At 37.1% G+C, this 19,228-nt stretch overlaps 4 protein-coding genes across 4 annotated transcripts; 2 read left to right on the top strand and 2 right to left on the bottom strand.

Moving 5' to 3' along the window:
* Positions 1-2,154: 2,154 nt before the first annotated feature.
* On the bottom strand, positions 2,155-5,193 carry LOC143444945 (DNA-directed RNA polymerase II subunit RPB3-like). Its single transcript, XM_076943740.1, has 5 exons — positions 3,982-5,193; positions 3,679-3,804; positions 3,365-3,493; positions 2,998-3,266; positions 2,155-2,712 (listed from the first exon to the last, which is right to left on the bottom strand). Exons 1-5 carry the CDS (start codon positions 4,102-4,104, stop codon positions 2,541-2,543), a joined length of 819 nt encoding a protein of 272 aa, XP_076799855.1. The 5' UTR covers positions 4,105-5,193; the 3' UTR covers positions 2,155-2,540.
* A 2,722-nt stretch (positions 5,194-7,915) lies between these two features.
* Positions 7,916-10,726, top strand: LOC143444783 (uncharacterized). The gene has a single exon (XM_076943600.1). The coding sequence runs from the start codon at positions 9,140-9,142 to the stop codon at positions 10,724-10,726; it is 1,587 nt and encodes a 528-aa protein (XP_076799715.1). The 5' UTR covers positions 7,916-9,139.
* Positions 10,727-12,760: 2,034 nt separating this feature from the next.
* Positions 12,761-14,473, top strand: LOC143444909 (serine racemase-like). Its single transcript, XM_076943704.1, has one exon. The coding sequence runs from the start codon at positions 12,888-12,890 to the stop codon at positions 13,977-13,979; it is 1,092 nt and encodes a 363-aa protein (XP_076799819.1). The 5' UTR covers positions 12,761-12,887; the 3' UTR covers positions 13,980-14,473.
* A 149-nt stretch (positions 14,474-14,622) lies between these two features.
* On the bottom strand, positions 14,623-17,483 carry LOC143444926 (uncharacterized). The gene has a single exon (XM_076943722.1). It carries the CDS (start codon positions 15,588-15,590, stop codon positions 14,688-14,690), a length of 903 nt encoding a protein of 300 aa, XP_076799837.1. The 5' UTR covers positions 15,591-17,483; the 3' UTR covers positions 14,623-14,687.
* Positions 17,484-19,228: the final 1,745 nt, after the last annotated feature.

Here is a 19,228-nt window from a genome sequence, read left to right as displayed (position 1 = left end):
CACAGTAGCAATCGTGCTTATGTGGTTAATATCCTTGTCTATTGGTCTTGTGACTGCATTTCAAATCATTCCGGGCGATCGCTTTGAGGTGCACCCGATGGGAATGACGTTGTCAAAGAAAATGGACGAGTTTTATCTTTACGGTTTGCTGCTTGGAGCAGGGGCGGCAGCGTTTTGGTGGATGAACTTCTCGATTTGGAAGAAGCTTAGAAAACGTAGCGTGCCCGGCGAAGAGGAATCAAGAACAGTAAACAATGTTCGGAAAAATCTGTGCACGGAAGCAGTGACCAACATGGGAATCGCCTTTAGCATCTGCTACATGCCGCTAACTTTGCTCCAGTCCTTTCATGATTTGGATTGTTTGAATCTGAGGAAGAACGCGGCATCGTTCAACATCTTGGCCAATACCCTGTGGAATTCCGGCATGTTTTTGGCCTCACGTTTGGTCGTAATTAGCTCCGTGATAAACTGTATCATTTATAACCACAAAAACACTAAACTCTTAGAGGGCATACAAATGTTGACCAGCGCAAAGAGAAGCCACGTTCGGATTGTCGATCTGTCACGTCACAATGAAACAAACCTTGCCTCTCCAAATGAGAGATGACACTAGGAATTTGCCAAATCGAAAAATATTCAGATTCGTGGAAATGAGAATATCAAATTTTGATACTTTTGTGAATCGAACTAGCCAACTTCGCACGATTAAAGTTCCTGACCAGCAAGAAGGTGGCCTATTGCGTTGTTTCTTCATTAATGCATGTTAGGAATCAACTTGTTTTTAGCATAAACACTCGTAACGTCTTTAATGTCAAGTTAACAAGTGGAAACTTAAACGTTATAGGCTACTTTTTATTTCTCTTAGTTGAAAAGCACAAAAGATTTGCCCCGAATCTGGCTGCAAGTGACGCATTTGCGTTCGATTTGGCGCATCTCTAGATAACTTTTCACCAACTTGAGCTCAGATTTATTTTCAATGAAAATTTGTTTCCTATGAAGAAGTGATAGCTATACGAAGTGTCTTATGACGACATTGCAGTTATATCTGTGTCAAGTCAAATAAATTGATTACATGTTGGATAAACATTCAGGCTGGTAGTTGATAATGAGCACTGTGTTTGTTTGAGTTCTGAAACCTTTAGCCAGGACTCATGCAGATAACTCACTGCATTTTCGTAGAAAACACCTGTTGGGTCGGCAACTACAGAAGATGAAGACCCAGATGCAATTCGGCTAAAGAAAGTAATGCGGTCTGTGTTCGATTCCCAGCGACGCTACTGTTGTGACGACCTTGGGCATAAACGACGTTTAATACATTAAGGAGGCGTCAAACACTTAAAAACAAGGTCTTTATGATTTTATTGGACGTCCTACTAAGGCAGGGATGTCCAACCTTTTATTGTAGTGGGCCGCATTGTCACTTGAAATAATTCAGTGGGCCGCAGAAACTATTAAATTTCAAGAAAAATGGGTACATCTTCGAGTCTTATAGTTATATATAATCCTGTTGCTACCATACTATACTATTACTGCACCCCTAAAAGCTGACTGGTACATTTTAATTAGGGTAAGATTGAAAGTTCAAAATACTACTTGGAGTGAAAATGACTAGCGGGCCGCACAAAAATCTCAGGCGGGCCGCAGGTTGGACATCCCTGTACTAAGGGATTTAAAAAACATGTTTAGACCAATCAGAAGACAGCATGATTGGAGTTCTTTTCTAGCCTGGGAGTTCCCCTAGCAGTTGGCGTGCTTCAACCCCACAAGACGCGTGCAAAATTTGGCTAAAAATTAGCATGAAAGTAGCTAAAATTGATTTTTTAAACCAAAAATTCTAGTGTTTATTTTGCGTTTCTGTTAAAAAAGTTTGAATCATGATTTTTTGATGACATTTTTTGGAATGGTTGTCCAAAGCATACTGAATTGTGATGCAAAATTTTATAAATTCACTGTATAAAAAAACAAACAAAAATTTTATGGTATTTTTTGGACTTTGACACCACCTTAAGGTCCAGGGAAGATAGGGTCACTCTAAATTACTTCCAATGTTACGGCCAAAACCATGAATCAGTTTCCTCCGTCATCGCTCGGTAGTTCATCAATGCACATAACCTCATCTGCCAGGCCTATGCAGCAGTGCATGCACGAAACAAAGAGGCTTCCCAAATATAATAATCAACGAAGCCAACTCGTGTTTCCATTCTTGTGCACTGTCAATCAACATTCACCGGCACCAAACGTATCTTTGTGATTATTAAAACAACGAACAAGTCATTAATAACCACAACAAAAACCCGAAAGCAGTTGCACACAACAAACTGGTCCATCATAAAATTGATACAGACAGCAACATAGAAAGCGAGCAGTATAAAAATATCCAGGTGACACGAGTTTGTAGAATTGTGAGAAACTCACTGCAGAGAGATGCTCCATGCAGAATAATAAGTATCCCACAGCCTTGCTATGCTGAGATGCAACATGCGGCAATATCCTCTTAGGACAGCGCAATCGGTTGAACGCTTCATACAACCATCCTGGCCTTAATTGATGGTTAATCCGTCTTGTTGCAGCTCATGGCTGTGTTGAGTTTGAAGGTCACTCAGTTTTCGTTTAAGTATAGCAAGTCCATTTAAAACGACGTTTTCAGGCCGCAGGGAACCGACTGCTTCCACATTCAAGTAAAATTTGTTTGGTTTGCCGAAGATGTCAAAACTAAGACAACAAAGTAGCAGTTAGTGCAGGGTCATTACTATGTTTGAATTATTTCACTACAGGAAAGCAAAGATTGATTCAAGAGCTATTCATTAATTGTTATTATAACTGCTTCATTTCAGGATTTACAAGATGCACAGTGCCCTATAAATTGACAGCTTGTGCTAAAAATTATGTAGCAGTTTCTCATATTCTCAGATTCTCTAAAATTTCAAGGCACGCTGTTTCAAAGGCTGAATAAGAATTAGTCCTGGTTTCAATTAGCACATCTCCTATCTTACATACTCGGCTTGGTGCTTGTCATCTTCTTCTAATAGATCACTGTATTCACTTTTAGGCCATTCCTCAGGTTTTGGGTACGTCGTGTGTCTCAATGCATTGTCGGGGTCATATTCAAATGCCACTGCACTAACACATTGCCATTTGGCGTGCTCCTTCCCAAATCCTTTTTTCGCAAATGCTTTGAACTTAAGTGCTTGTCCTTTACGAAGTTTAACAATCAAGATATCGTCCTGTTCGATGTCACCACGTGACCGAGAAGTAACTGGTACTACCTGGAAAACAGTAATAAATGGAGATTACCCATATATATAGTTCTTATGAAATAATGCTTTTATGCATGTTTCATGTAAATATGAAAGTCTGCGCTTACTTTTGGATTCATAGAAATCAAATCCCTCGTAGTAACCTGCCTCGTACCTTCGCTGGTGCACTTGACATCGAGATAAAACTCGACAGAACAATCCTGGCAGAACTCATCGCACATACAATCTCGAGAATACTAAGAATTAGTATTTAGGAAATAAAATATGGTGCAATGTAATTTAACAATAATATTATTTATCATACACTATGGCAGAATATACAAGTGTATTACAAATAGTTATTTATTAATTAATAATGTTATCGATGCAGTTCAAGCAAGCTATTCAGGAAAGGATGTTGCCAATAATCACCGCTAGTTACCTGGATTTTGTCAACAATGTCATCAGATGTAAGAGGAATTAATCCAATTCGATGAGAAAGAAACTCATCATTTAAAACTGAGGAGTTTTCCTCGATCTGTATCCAATCAATGGCCAGCGTTGGAACCTGATGAAATAAAAGACACGCTTCACTAGTCAACAGAAAAGTATACGAAACCACCAATGTAATGCTATGAGGAAAGCACAAATTTTATTCTGTGTGCTTGGTGTATAACAAATTAAGCAGTCTGATGTTGCCAGAGAATAAAAGATGACTTGAGATGAAGACTTATCGACACCGCACCTCGGCAATAAAAACTCTGCGTAGAGAATTGGCAGTACTGAGGTTGGTGTCCTCTACTATGAACTTGACATTATCTTCTGTTAACTCTGTGAGAGTTACAGTTGGCTGATTTGCATATGGCATTTTTAAGTCACTTCTATTCAAACTTCAGTTAAAAAAAAACAACCATTATAGAAATGAGAATACGCTGCATCTTATTTCAAGATTGTCGGCTTAGCACAAGGTATAAAGAGTTAGACTGGAAAACTCTGTTTGATAAAAATTTGCTCATAGCCAAAGAAAATTTTTTGATGCAACCTAATCAACCCCTTTAACTCAGTGTCCCTTACAATCAAATAATTCAAAAGACAGAAATTTTTACCAAGTTACATATTCCGGCTTTATGGCTCCAGTCTGCAAAATTAGGCGAAAGCACGGTCTAGTGGCATCATAATTATATTCATCAGCCCATTTCAGGTGTGCTAATGAGCCCAATTATATACACTAAATTGAATTTTGTAGGGTGCCTTGAAAGTATACAGGTTCGCTTGGACCACCCAGTTAACTTGGATCATTCGCTTTGATAGCTTGGGTCTCTTTTATAACTTTGATTACTGGTGGATGAGATGAAACTGTAACATTCAGTTGAAGCCTTAACATTCTGTTGAAAATTTAATTGAAATCGTGTGTTTAATTATGGTGTTTCGAACTGTGTTTAGAATGTTACAGTTTCAACACATTCACAAGTGACTCAAGCGAATAATTTTGGACGCACCAAACTTTTTATGCATTTCGTTGAACATGGACACAGTTTTTATGCATTTTTACAAGATTTAAAGTGTTTTAGCAGACAGAGGCTTGGTAAAGCATCAAAAATAGCACCTGGCAGCTTGTAAGTGTGCATTTGAAATACACTTCGATCATTTGCACATCTAAGATCTTGTTGAAAAAGGCCAAAATTGCAAGACCAGACCGGAAAGCGCAAAATTTCGACAAAAAAATCGTTAGTGTAAAAAAATGCAAAAAAATTGCAACGACATGTGTTTTAGTGTAATATTTACTGTAATTTCTGACAAAAATTATAAAAAGGTTAAATCTATTCGATGATAATTTAAGCTTAACTATAGGATTTTAGGCTAATGTCTGAACATCCTAGGCTAGCTCAGCTAACATCTCAATTTAGGCTAATGTGCTAATGCCAAACTTTTCCAATCTGGGCTATATAGATTAATAACGCAGGGTTTAAGTCGTGCAATGACTATCCTTAGTCTGCGGATAAACATTATTATCAACCGTGCGCATACATAAGTTAGGGTAAGTTAGCCAGTTTGCGAAAAACTTCATATAACGCGAAGTACAACATAAATAAAACAAATTCTACTGTTCACACAACCTTGATTTTTATATCAGTAGCAGCGTAATTTTTTTCTCTATATTATACTTTAAAACCGTAAATTTTTAATCAATAGTTTTCAGGCGGTAGCATAAGTTGCACCAACATTTTTTCCGCCAGTATGCGAATGTAATGAATTTCACACTTAATCGAGCTAGTTTTACTGTTTTCTGATTGATTAATTTTAATTACATAGACATCAAATATTCATTTAAGCTTTAAGCCCTGTCGAACTTTTGCCATAAAAAAAGACATTTTTCGAAAATAAACGCATAATAAGTTATATATGTTTCGAATAGATAACATAACCTTTATTCTTTGAAGTATTGTACGCTGTTTCTAAGCAAAGGCGTTTTCTAACCGTATCGTTAATTTTTTCCATTGACTGTAGTAATCGAAAAGTAAGGTCCTATTCTTGTTCGAGCGTGCTCAAACATGATACCATAAATGCTATTTCTAGGCATAATACGTGTATTTGACATACAAGCCTAGTATATAACATATAACATAGCCTATGGCATATAGCCGGAATACCATATAGGCCTACACACAAATATTAAGACCAGGTCCTAAGAAAACGAGACAAAACCAAGATTTAAGAGAAATCAAAAGCATCGAGTCGTTTTATTTACTGCTAAAAACATCCGAAACTTAAGATAAAAGAACTTCCAAATCCACAATCGTCAATTAATGTTCAACATCGACGTGCAATCAGAGGCATTGTATTTATATTAAATGTGTTTGTTTTCTTTTTTCAAGAATTTAACGAAAACAGCAAAATAATTTGCAACTAGTGAGTTAAATATCACGTTTAAAAGCAATCACAATACAGAAAGCAAACAACTTGAAAATAATAACAGAAAGAATGGCAACCAGCGCAAAAATTCAAATTGTCGTTGGAGAAGGCCAGCTATCGCAATCATCGCATTCTACCCACCTGAGTTCGTCTTTTCCCCTTGAAAACTGCACACCACATTCTGTACAAAAATCCTCTGAGAAAGACATCGGTATTTCCTTTGGAAATTACTTCTTTCCTATTCTTTTTTTGTTCTTGATTTTTTGTTGCTTGTTTTTTTGTTCTCTTTTGTTCTTTGATCTGGAAAGTCTCAAAATCTTTCTTTCATCCTTTTTTTCTGTTTTTCACGAATGTTTATACTTCCTTTTTTAAACTCTCTTCTAGCTGCCCGATTGCATCGTCGGACGATAGGTTTAAGGGTAACGCTTTTTTTTCTTTGCTTTATTAATTGTGGGCAATTGAAAAAGCTCACGTTTAACTGCTTTGGATGTCTGGTTTTCTAAGCAATTTCTACTTTTTCTCATTTTTTCTCGTTTTCAGTCGCTTGTTTTAAAGTAAGCCATGCATTGTACATCGGTTCTTCACTTTCAATCTTTTGGAAAGAGATAAGCTTGTAATTGAACCAACATCAGGTGTGGGCATTGCGGCCATCTTAGCATACACTCCATTGCTCCATGCTATCACCTTTCATTCAACATATCCCAGTCAATGTTTTGTATATATGTTGAGAATCTACTTTTCTCGAGTATCATTTTTTGGATATTCGAAAGTTCAGGAGAAGTAATATTTGTCAACTACAACTTCTAAATACCATTCACATTCCTATGAATGACAATCTGATCTCAGGACCTGTGGTTTACTCAGTATGTAGCCAACATTTCCTTCATTGTAGCCAACTGCTTCTTCTCATGGATTAGCAATTTTCTGTTCTAGATAAAAATGTGCAACAATGATTGTAATTGCAAAAAGTTAAGAACAAATGCGATTCATCAGCATGGCGCATCTGGATAATAGCAGATTTTAACCACAACTGCGACGGATTTGAGCCACGTGTTTGGCTCAATTTTTTGCAACAAACAGCACACATGACAAATCCGAGACAAAATCGTGGCGCCTGTGAAGCAGGCTCCGGGCACATTTGTGCCACACTAGTTTTTGCGCCACTGGCACGAAATCATGTACACAAATTTACAGTCTACAACCGCTGTTGATCTAGTGGTCAGTTTTAAATCCGGGCAAGATTTTGAATATACACAAAAAACAAAACAATAAACCTGCAACAATTGGAAACTGCACAAAAGGATAGCTCGGTAACCGGCACTCGAGCAATGAGGAATCCTCGCCTGGTTTAAGTCGTGCAAAGGTTTCCTCAGTCCGAGAAAAAACATCAATTACACGTTATAGTAATATAGTTAATAGCGGCACAGTACCATACAAATATAACACACCAACATACGTGCCAATGATTGTGGCTTACATCAGATGGTTTACAGTTGACATTCTTCATTTCAGGATTCCCCCAATTTGATATTTACATATGTTATCATAGAAATCTAGAAAGATTATGGTGGCTGAACTGTGTTAACCCAGTGAAAAGTAAAATATAGAAGCAGAATATAAGGTGGCATTCTATAAGATTAACTTTTATTTTCAGATTTTTTATTACCCATAAAACTTTGAGAATATTCATTATTCATAGAAATCTAATAAGACTGAGTGTATTTGTAATTTATTAGTGCAGTCCGGCTTAACAGTAAAAACTACACGGCAAAACCGTAGGAAAACGGGTGGCCCCAAATTATACAGGTTCGTTTGGACTGGGAAACTGATTTGCAAATTATTTGAAACCGTGCATTTAGTTAGACCTAAGTGATCGTGATTCTATACACTGTTCTAAACATTGGTAAAACTTGCTGCAAGTTGTAATGAAATGGTTGGTTTATGGTTGTTGAACTTGACTGATCCCAGCCACTCCAATACAAAGTTCGATTGTCTAATTGTTTATTGTCCTCGATGTTATATGAGTCTTCGAAGGTCGTTGTCTGCTTTTCTCAATCTTAAAATTAATTTTTCACCTTAACGAATTATTGTCTTGTGAAGCTGAACTTCTTCAAATTGAATTCACAATGGTTACACAAGAATGATAACTGCATAAACTGATTATATTGAAGCTTTTTTGAACGAATACATTTAAATAAAACATTGGCTCAGCAACAGCATAAAGACGTACATTTTGCGACGTTGATCGTAATAACAAGAAGACTGATAACTTATAATGCACGTAGGATAAGTAGGAAGTAATCGATTACGCCACGCAGTGTTATGCTTCGCTGATTCGATATTTAAAGACGAAAATGCTAAATTTCTAAATGTTATTTAACGCCACATATTACATTAACTATTATATTATCACAAAGTAAAGCACAAATTTTCAAGATCACTTTTTATTTTCTTTTGCTGGCAACTTTATAGTTTACTTTAGAATGTCTTCTTACAGAAACAAAGAAAATTTACACCGTGCATAGACCAATGCAAATTGAAAAAACATCACAATTTTACGAGTAAGGTTAACAATTCTATGGCAATTATTTAAAATGACAGAAGCAAGCATTCCTGTTACTCAGTTTGTGATAAAATCTCCTAACCCGAAAGCAAACTCATTTACGGACCAACATTGATATGTGGCCAGATTTGTTCCAAATCATTTCCACAAAATGGCAACTTGAAAACTCACATAAAAGTTCACACTGGAGAGCGTCCGTCAATTTGGTGCAATTTGGTTATCAATGAGAGGCTGTTCATGTTCATTTACTTCCACAGCAAAAAGGTTACAGATATTGGTATCCATCCAACACTACATTAAAGAGCATTTTCTGTTTTGTTTAGCTAGCAACTTCATAGATTACTATGGAATGTCATCCTAGTGGTAAGCATGTCGATATTATTTTGCAAGCAATGAGTGGTATGATGTGATAAATGAAATTTCCAAAATGCAAGAAAACATGGAAGACATGTATTCAAAACTTTTTACAGAAACAAAGAAATCTGAAACCATGAACAGTTCAATGCCAATTGAGGAAATATCGCAACCATCAGTTGTAAAGTCTGTCATTGATATTTGTATTAAGGAAGTTCATTCAGAGATTGCATCAGTTTCTCCTCATATCGGAGCTATCCAAGAAGAATCGATGCAGGATTGGAAAGCATCTTGCCTTGAAGCTGGTCACCAAAGTATTCCAATATTAAATAGTATTGTCCCTCAGTCAGTGAATGAAGCAAATGAATTCAAAAGCGCCGTTGCTGATTCTGAAAACTTAAATGAAAAGATTGTACACAAATACAACGATTGCAACATGTCAGTTTTGAATTTTTCTCATAAAGAAAAGACAAATTGTAAAAACATTAAAAGCAACATTGGATGTTTGATGGCAACTAAGGAAAAAGACAAAGGAAAGCAGTTTTTTTGCAAAGTTTGTGATAAATCTTTTAAAAATAAATCAAACTTGAATTCTCATTCAAGGACTCACACTGGTGAGCAGCCATATCAATGTCGAATTTGTTGCAAATCATTTTCGCAAAATAGCAATTTGCAAACTCATATGAAAATCCACACTGGAGAGCATCCTTATCAATGTGATGTTTGTTGCAAATCATTTTCACACAACAGCAATTTGCAGTCTCATATGAAAGTCCACACTGGAGAGCGCCCTTATCAATGCGACGTTTGTTTGAAATCATTTTCACACAACAGCAGTTTGCAGCGTCATATGAATGTCCATACTGGAGAGCGCCCTTATAAATGTCAGGTTTGTTGCAAATTGTTTTCAGACAGTAGCCATTTGCAGCGTCACATGAAAGTCCACACTGGAGAGCGTCCTTATCAATGTCAGGTTTGTTGTAAATCATTTTCACGAAACAGCAGTTTGAAAACTCACATGGATGTCCACACTGGAGAGTGCCCTTATCAATGCGATGTTTGTTTCAAATCATTTTCACAAAAGAGCAATTTGCAAACTCACATGAATGTCCACACTGGAGAGCACCCTTATCAATGCGATGTTTGTTTCAAATCATTTTCACGAAACAGCAATTTGAGAACTCACATGAATATCCACACTGGAGAGCATCCTTATCAATGCGATGTTTGTTTCAAGTTATTTTCACACAACAGCCATTTGCAGCATCATATGAAAGTCCACACTGGAGAGCGCCCTTATCATTGTGATGTTTGCTTCAAATCATTTTTACACAACAGCAGTTTACAGCGTCATATGAAAGTCCACACTGGAGAGCGTCCTTATCAATGCGATGTTTGCTGCAAATTGTTTTCAGAAAATAGCCATTTGCAGCGCCATATGAATGTTCACACTGGAGAGCGTCCTTATCAATGCGATGATTGCTGCAAATCATTTTCACTACGCAGCAGTTTGCAGCGTCATATGAGAGTCCACACTGGAGAGCGTCCTTATCAATGCGATGATTGCTGCAAATCGTTTTCACACAACAGCAATTTGCAGCGTCATATGAGAGTCCACACTGGAGAGCGTCCTTATCAATGCGATGATTGCTGCAAATAATTTTCACTACGCAGCAGTTTGCAGCGTCATATGAGAGTCCACACTGGAGAGCGTCCTTATCAATGCGATGATTGCTGCAAATCGTTTTCACACAACAGCAATTTGCAGCGTCATATGAGAGTCCACACTGGAGAGCGTCCTTATCAATGCGATGATTGCTGCAAATAATTTTCACTACGCAGCAGTTTGCAGCGTCATATGAGAGTCCACACTGGAGAGCGTCCTTATCAATGCGATGATTGCTGCAAATAATTTTCACTACGCAGCAATTTGCAGCATCATATAAAAGTCCACATTGGAGAGCGTCCTTATCAAAGTGAAATTTGATTCAAATCATTTTCACAAGACGGCCATCTCCAAAGTCATATGGCTCTACACACTGGCTAGAATGCTTGTAAATGCGGTGTTTGCTTTAAATGACTCTCACATAGAAGCTATTTGTGAAATCATGTGACAATTTACCCCTGAAGGCGACGATAGCAATGTTCTTTTTTGTGGGAGGATGTTTAGATTGAAGTCGTATTGCTCAGTGCACTGGAAAGTTTACAACAAAAGATCACCAGAGAAATGATGACATTTTAAAAAGCTATTTGGACATAAATCTACTTTTAAGTATCAATTACATTTTATTCTTAAAGATTTTGTTGTTTAATGATTCATGTTTTGAAATCATTTTTGCTACGACATTTAAAGATTGTTTTCTTGATGCAAAGACATATATGCTTAAGGCCTTATTTGACATACATCTTGTAACAATATTTTTAGTTTTAGATTTGTTTACTTTGTCATGTAAGTGCATGAGTGTCATTTAAAAACTTGAACTTCAATCAGCAAAGCTAGAGATGAATTTCTTAAAAACTTTGTTACGTAACTTTTTACGAGTTTAACGAGGTTATGTTATATTCAGTTATACAGGATAATTAGTTGGTTACCATGATAAATTTTCTTATTCATAGATGACAAAACTTAGATAAACCTATAAAAATCATTAAAAATAGTTTACCGCTTATGCGACCATGGAATGTGGTAATAGGAATACCATACTTTTCAGACACAGCTTTAAACGTAACTTTTCCGTTTAGGCCTACATCCTTATTAGAGGATGTTTCACCAGAAAGCTCTCTGAGAGCTGACTTCAAATCGTATTCGGTATACTTTATTTTCTTGTGGTAGTGTGGCCAGGCGTCCTTCACAGTTACCAAAGAAACGTCTTGAAATTTCGCAGTAGTTTAGAAGAATGCTCGTTGAAACATTTTCACCAAAAATTTACAGAGCAATGTGATCTCCTATACCAGTGCACCACCCCCTTCGTCTACTTTCTGCCCATTAAAATGGTCCAGAATACGGAAATTTTATCCTAATCCAATGGTTGAAAGTATGCCTTTCTTACCCTAGAGCAGGGATGTCCAACCTTTTATTAAAGTGGGCCGCATTGTCACTTGAAATAATTCAATGGGCCGCAGAACCTATTAAATTTCAAGAAAAATGGTAGGCTACATAAAGTACATAGTTTTGGAGTGAAAATGACTAACGGGCCGCACAAAAATCTCAGGCGGGCCGCAGGTTGGACATCCCTGCACTAGAGTAAGATATGTGCTTTTGGAATGGGGAGAATTTTACTTCGGCACAAGTATGGTTTGTTAACCCCATTCGTCTATTTTTCCGCCCATTAAAACGAACCTGCTTTCAGCAACGGGGTTTCCCACAAACCATATTTCTGCCAAAGTAAACATCTCCCCATTCCAAATGCATATATCTTACTCTAGGCCTAGGGTAAGAAAGGCATACTTCCTGCTTTTCGAATGGGAAAATATTACCGCATTTTCACCCATTTTAATGGGCTGAAAGCAGACGAATCGGGTGAGTGCACTGAAAAGAATCACGTGTGACTCAAAGCATTTTACGGTTCTGTGTGTAAAGAATTCTTCCATTTACGATAATTTAAAAAAAAAGTTTACCTTGCATAAATGGTGTTTTTTATGTTTTATAAAGAATAGTAATATTGGACCTAGGCCTAATATACAAGTGCACAACCAGATGGTGTCACAGTTTCAGTAGCTGGATATAGTATTCAAAGGCATCCTGTGGTTGTGCACTTCTGTACTAGACCTGTTAACGGTATATTTATAATGTTATTTTTTCTTAACTAAGGGATAAGCGAATGAATGCTGTTTCAACTAATAAGTTTAAGAATTTTGGGAAGTTTCTGTCTGCAAGAACTCTGCAAATGAGCACTGTTAATATTTCACCCACTGCCACAGAAGCAGGAAATTATTGCATTTCTTTTGACGATGTAAAAAAAGCGCACTTTGTTATAAAACCTTACGTTCATCAGACACCATTGATGACTTGTTCGTTTATTGACAAGTTATGTGGAAGAAATGTATTTATGAAAACAGAAAACTTGCAGAAAACCGGATCATTTAAGATCAGAGGAGCAACAAATGCGGTCGCTTCTCTTGTGAAAAGGAAAAACAAACCCGACTGCATTGTCACACACAGCAGTGGAAATCATGGACAGGCCGTGGCAAAAGCTGCTAACAATTTCCACATACCTGCATATATTGTGATGCCAAGCAATGCCCCGGAGTGCAAGAAAAATGCAGTGAAGAGTTACGGCGGTTTCGTTGTGGAATGCGCACCAACTGAGAAAGCTCGAGAGCAAGGAGCAGAAAAAGTATGTCGTGAAAAAGGGGGATCTTTCATCCACGCAAGTCAGACAGCCGAAGTAATCAGTGGTCAAGGTACGATTGCGTTTGAAATGTTGAAACAAAATCCTGATCTTGACGCAATTGTAGTTCCAGTTGGAGGAGGAGGAATGATAAGTGGCATCACCATCGCTGCAAAACACATCAAACCTTCAATCAAGATCTATGCTGCTGAACCAGAAAAAGCAAACGATTGTTACTTATCAAAATGTAACGGCTACATCACACCAGTGGACCATCCTGTTGTTACAATTGCCGATGGTGTTAAAGTGACAATTGGTGAAAATGCCTGGCCCATTATAAGAGATCTGGTGGATGATGTCATCACTGTGTCAGAAGAGCAAATCATAGAGGCAACAAGGCTGGTTTGGGAAAGAGCTAAGCTTGTAATTGAACCAACATCAGGTGTGGGCATCGCGGCCATCATCAATGAGAAGTTCTCAAAAGCGAAAGGCATGCACGGTGACGTCAAGAATATTGGGGTTGTTCTCTGTGGTGGAAATGCTGATGTTGGAACTGTAGCTAAAATTTTAACTGGTGTCTAAAGATGCAACGATGAATCTTCGGTGCTAAAACTGCGCATCAGTGTTTCCCATACACTGCTTTAGTTCGAAAAATCATACCTTGCAGTCCAAGGCATGGTTTACTACATGATTACAAGGCACGTATAATCTTTATTAACGTTTATCCATCGCGACTTTTGTTTATTTCTACTCAATACTGTCGCCAACTTTGTTTCCCTCAATGGACCAATTTTATCTGTGTCAGCCTTAAATTATTATCTATTGTATGTGATCTATTGTATTGTATCTATTATATGCAAGTTCTATTGTATGTCCGCATTATACATCAAAATGTTGAATCATGAAAATGCCATAAATATTGCTTTTAAATTACCGGCTTCACCACTGAGATACGTATAATTTTAAAGACATTTTTATAAAAATGAAATTCATTTGATTGGAAATTAGAATCTTCTAGATTGTTCAAGGTGTTTGTTTATCAATATAATTGTTCAATTAAATCTCGTCTCGACTTTTTTCAGATGAAATTCTTTTGTAAGTTGAGGTTTTTCTTGAATTAGTCTGTTCCTAGTGGCAGCAATTTTGATGCAATGATATGGTTTAGCCCTGGTGATGTACATAGGTGATACTTGCTTCTGTTTTTGTTTCTGAAAACAACCAATAATATTAGAATAAACATATATTAATTGCAAGTAAGAGATCTTATGCAGATAAAATACATTTAGCTCATCAGTGACGAGTTGGTTGATTTGCTTTTGTTATCGGTCGCCATCTACCACTTCCGCTGGCTTCATATGAACTAATCACTTCGACTTTCACATTTGAATGTGTGGAGTTAAGTCTTGACCCTGCCCCCATATTAGATTGAACTTTGTCATATTTGTTCTTCAATTGCTTGTGGTACTGGATAACGTCTTTCTCGTAGAAGTCTGTGAGTGCATGAATGTCTCCGATATTCATGTCGTGAAGAAGTTGATCCAGGCAATCATAGAAACCAGTGCGACCTGTCAATGCTTCGTTGTCAATCAAACTCCTTAGTGTGGTGCACATGTTACTCAGGTAATGCTTAACGACATCACGCAAAACGCTGAGGGTTGATTTTGATGCAACTTCGAAACCGTGACACAAAAGTATCCTAGTAAGTCCCCACTCAATAGCGTCATCAACATCGGAACAACTAAGGCAGCTGGAAGTGTTGTTAAAATTTTGTTTCTTAGCTGGATCATTCATTGTGTTTCGGAATTCTGAAACTTTGTTGATAGTCATCGTTGCTGAATTCATATCGACACATTCGTCGAGTAACTTTTCTTTATTTTTAATTCCATGTACAAGTTCAAGGCTGTGCTCCACGTAAGGGCATCCTGGAACACTCACTTTGTCTGCCTCATTCTCATTGATACTTATTTCCTCCAGATGTTTTTCCTTAGAAAGATCAAAACATTTTGGATTTCTCATCTCCAGCATGGACCTCGTCATTTGACTACTTCCTTCCATAGACGGCATATCGCCCCAGTCCATTTTAAAGTAATTCCAACTGGTGATGGTCAAGCTATTCAAACAACGCACATTACAGATCATGTACCTGACAGTAAAACACTCACCATATGCTAATTCATACAAGCCTACCAACATTAAATTCCAGCAATTACTTAATTATTTTATAGACTACAAACCATAGTAGAAAGTGTAGCAACAGCCAGCTAAGAAATGCCAGCCGGTTTAAGTTTGTAATTTTTGAATAATCTTTTAAACTTTTTTCCTTATAATCCAATAAGCATTATTTAATGCGCCTATGCCAAACCCTGCAGTCTGGGCTTTGGAGACATGTTATATAATAAAGGAGCTATTCTCACAAATCTGTCCATGGTCGGAAAAGCTTTCTTTGCTTAATCATCGTTTTTCAGGATGGTGCGAGATGATTAACTCTATTTTCAGTCTGAGTAAAATATTTGCACGACTTTGACGAGTCCAATGTGCACTAACTACAGTAAACCACTCGACTATCGAACACTATAGCCACTATAGATAGGAAACCAATCATTAAAACATGAACTCCTTGGTGTAGTTAAAAACTAAAAAAGGTTTTTCTTGAGTGCGCTGTGCAGATCGTAAGCAACAATGCTTTTGTTCTGTGCATAGCTCGTTGATTTGTAGAATTTAAAGTTCATTGCATAACAGTTTCATTAACACACAACTTTATAGTCGCTAAGCAACCACTGGCCGACTGGCGCAAAAAAAAGTTTGAGTTAAGCCAATGGCGTTGTAATGATCAAATGTCTGACTACATAATGAATCTTGATTCATCCGTTTTAAAATCACAGCTTGGTTCATCTACTGATGTAGGGATAGTAGATCAATTCCAACGATATTGAAACATCAGCGTCAACTTTCAATTCCGATCTGGTTGCGTCTTATGATAAGATGACTGATAGATCTTAATTCCACTCAGAAACTGTTCTTTCAATAGTTTTATTTATAAGTACTGCTTACAGAATTCTAGATAAATATAGACTTAGCGGAATTAGAACAACTGCATGAGTGAATATTTGAAAGCATAACAATACAGACAAAATATACAAATTGTACAGTCGAATCCGCTTAATTCGGACACCGGATAACCCGGACAACCGCTTTATTCGGCCAAAATGCTCGGGAACAGAACAAAAGTAAAAATTGAACGTAAAAAACTCCTGTTAATTCGGACAATTCTCCGCTTAATTCGGACACAGGTTCGCAATTCCATCGTTAGGTTATGACACAATAAACAGTACTTCGTTCGTTTTAACACAAGATGCAATTGCATTATGAGCGATTATGGTGAAACAATGACGATCCATGCAGTAACAATCGACAATGAACTCATATAAGGCCGTGCCAGCTTCATAGTCGCTTTTACTTCGGTACAATCGCGTCCATCTTGTAGGACAAAATGGTACAAAAAAGTTTAGCACAAAAAGTGAAATTGCTCACTAAAGTAAACGAAGACGTTTTATGCGATCAGTGCCAGTTACTGTAGTATAGCGCAGCTGCAATTCATTTATTACGCAACACTACAGTATTTTAAATGCGTTTTTTGCCTTTATGCATGATTATGAAACGAACAATTGATTTTCCGCTTAAATCGGACAAAGCCGTTTCTCCGCTTAATTCGGCCAAAAGTGAGCGGAACCAAAGTGTCCGAATTAAGCGGATTTGACTGTATATACGTACTATAGCAATAAATTAATTGGCTAGCATTTCTCACGTACATTGAAAACCGGATAATAACAATTCGTTGATAAATTTGGTATTAATTTCCTGACCATGATCGTAGAAAATATTCTGAAGCTTGAGAAACCTGGAACTGAAACTTAGCCAGATTGTTCAACTACGTCATTTATACCAATAATGGTATATGTGACTTAAGGCTGTGACATAGAACTATGGAAAAAAGACATCTGAAAACTATATATAGCAACCATACATGACTACTCCATTTCAACCAACATCAAATTCAAAATGTAATTGATTGACCAACTGCAAGCCCCAAAAATAGGCCATACAGGAAACATGAATTGGAGAATTGCCAAAGATGTAATAACTACTGTAAGCATGGGAGATTATAGCGTATTTAAAGTGTGTTTGTGACACATATTGTTCACAGCCAAATCTGAGGTAAATATTTTTCAACTAATGGCTAATAGTGATTAATGAAACCCGCCTTATACACAAGCGATTTATTGAAAGATTGTGTGGATTACATTTCTATATTTTCCTTTATAAAGTAGCATACACTCCATTGTTCCATGCTATTACGTTTCAACATGTCCCAGTTAATGTTTTGTATTTATGTTGAAAATCTACTTTTCTCGAGTATCATATTTTGGGTACTCGAAAGTTGAGGACAATTAATATTTGTTGACGACAACTTCTAAACCATTCACATTCCCATGAATGACAATCTGAAATCAGGACCTGCGGTTTACTTTGCGGAGTTTCTGCTTATCTTATACTATTCGGTCTTAGTTTACCTGCCGAATTAATGATCTGACTCCGTGGTTGCGTGCGGTTAGAAATCTCTAACCTTAACGTGTTACTACTGCTACTAGCCGAAAGCTATTACGATTAACAGATACAGTTTATCAGAAAACAATCCTTTATTGTAGGAACTGTACAGGTTCCGATTATTATGACACAAGCACAAACTTAGCATTCACCAATTAAAACAAGTCTAACAAATTACATTTTAACACGACTGACGTAATACGTTCGTACGATTCGATATCTCTGTCTGCGCGGTTACTCGCATTTTAGCACGAGTTTATAAAGCGGGGCGATGTGAGCGGAAGTATTCAACAAAATATACACAAATAGGTCAGAATCGCAAACGATAAACTAAACGTTGGCAATGGGAATTATACACAGTTTAAACTCGGATGCTATGAAATCACCTGGTAACGTACTAAACGGCGCTTTCACATAAAGTTATTTAGTGCAAGTTTCCAATGTTGCATAATGATTGCAGTTTGTAAATGATGCGATTGCAGCCGAATTGCATCTGCATTGCAAATATTCAATGCTAGCTGTAGGTTTATCAATGAACAATGTTTAACTGGCGCATATGTTTCCACAATTGATATAATGGTACTGGGTGTGGCTCCCAAGCCACTACAACTTTGTATATAGCAGGGGTGGGCAAACTGCGGCTCACCGGCATGTTTTTTGTGGCTCTTCTAGTCAAATCATAAAATTCCAAAAACAATGTAAAGGCTACCAAGAGTACCGTTTATGAACGTTTCTGTCTATTTTTTTCTTTATTTAGGCCAGCATTTCGTTTATGACGTAACACTAGACATAGAATCCGACATTATTTTCAGGTATAGATTCTATACTTTATGGCAAAGGTGGTCAAAGTGCTCCTTGCCGACATGTTTTTTATGAATCTTCTAGCTGAAAAGTAATATCCTAAAATGAATACTAATCATATAATAACCAAATTAACAATCATTACTGATTTTGCGGCTCGCTGGTGTTTATAGTTTTCTGCAAGTGACTCTTTCTTTGAACAAGTTTGCCCACCCCTGGTATATAGCCAACATTTCCTTAATTAAACTGCTTCTTCTCATATACGAGCAATTTTCTGTTCTAGATAAAAATGTGCAACAATGGTTGTCATTTCAAAAAGTTAACAACAAACGCGATTCATCAGAATGACGCCATCTGAACCATCGCGGATTTCAGCCACAACTGCGGCGGATTAGAGCTACGTGTTTGGCTTAATTTTTTGCGAC

This window comes from Clavelina lepadiformis, chromosome 1, assembly GCF_947623445.1.
Source record: "Clavelina lepadiformis chromosome 1, kaClaLepa1.1, whole genome shotgun sequence".
NCBI classification, from domain to species: domain Eukaryota; kingdom Metazoa; phylum Chordata; class Ascidiacea; order Aplousobranchia; family Clavelinidae; genus Clavelina; species Clavelina lepadiformis.
This window is presented reverse-complemented; position numbering and strand designations above follow the sequence as displayed.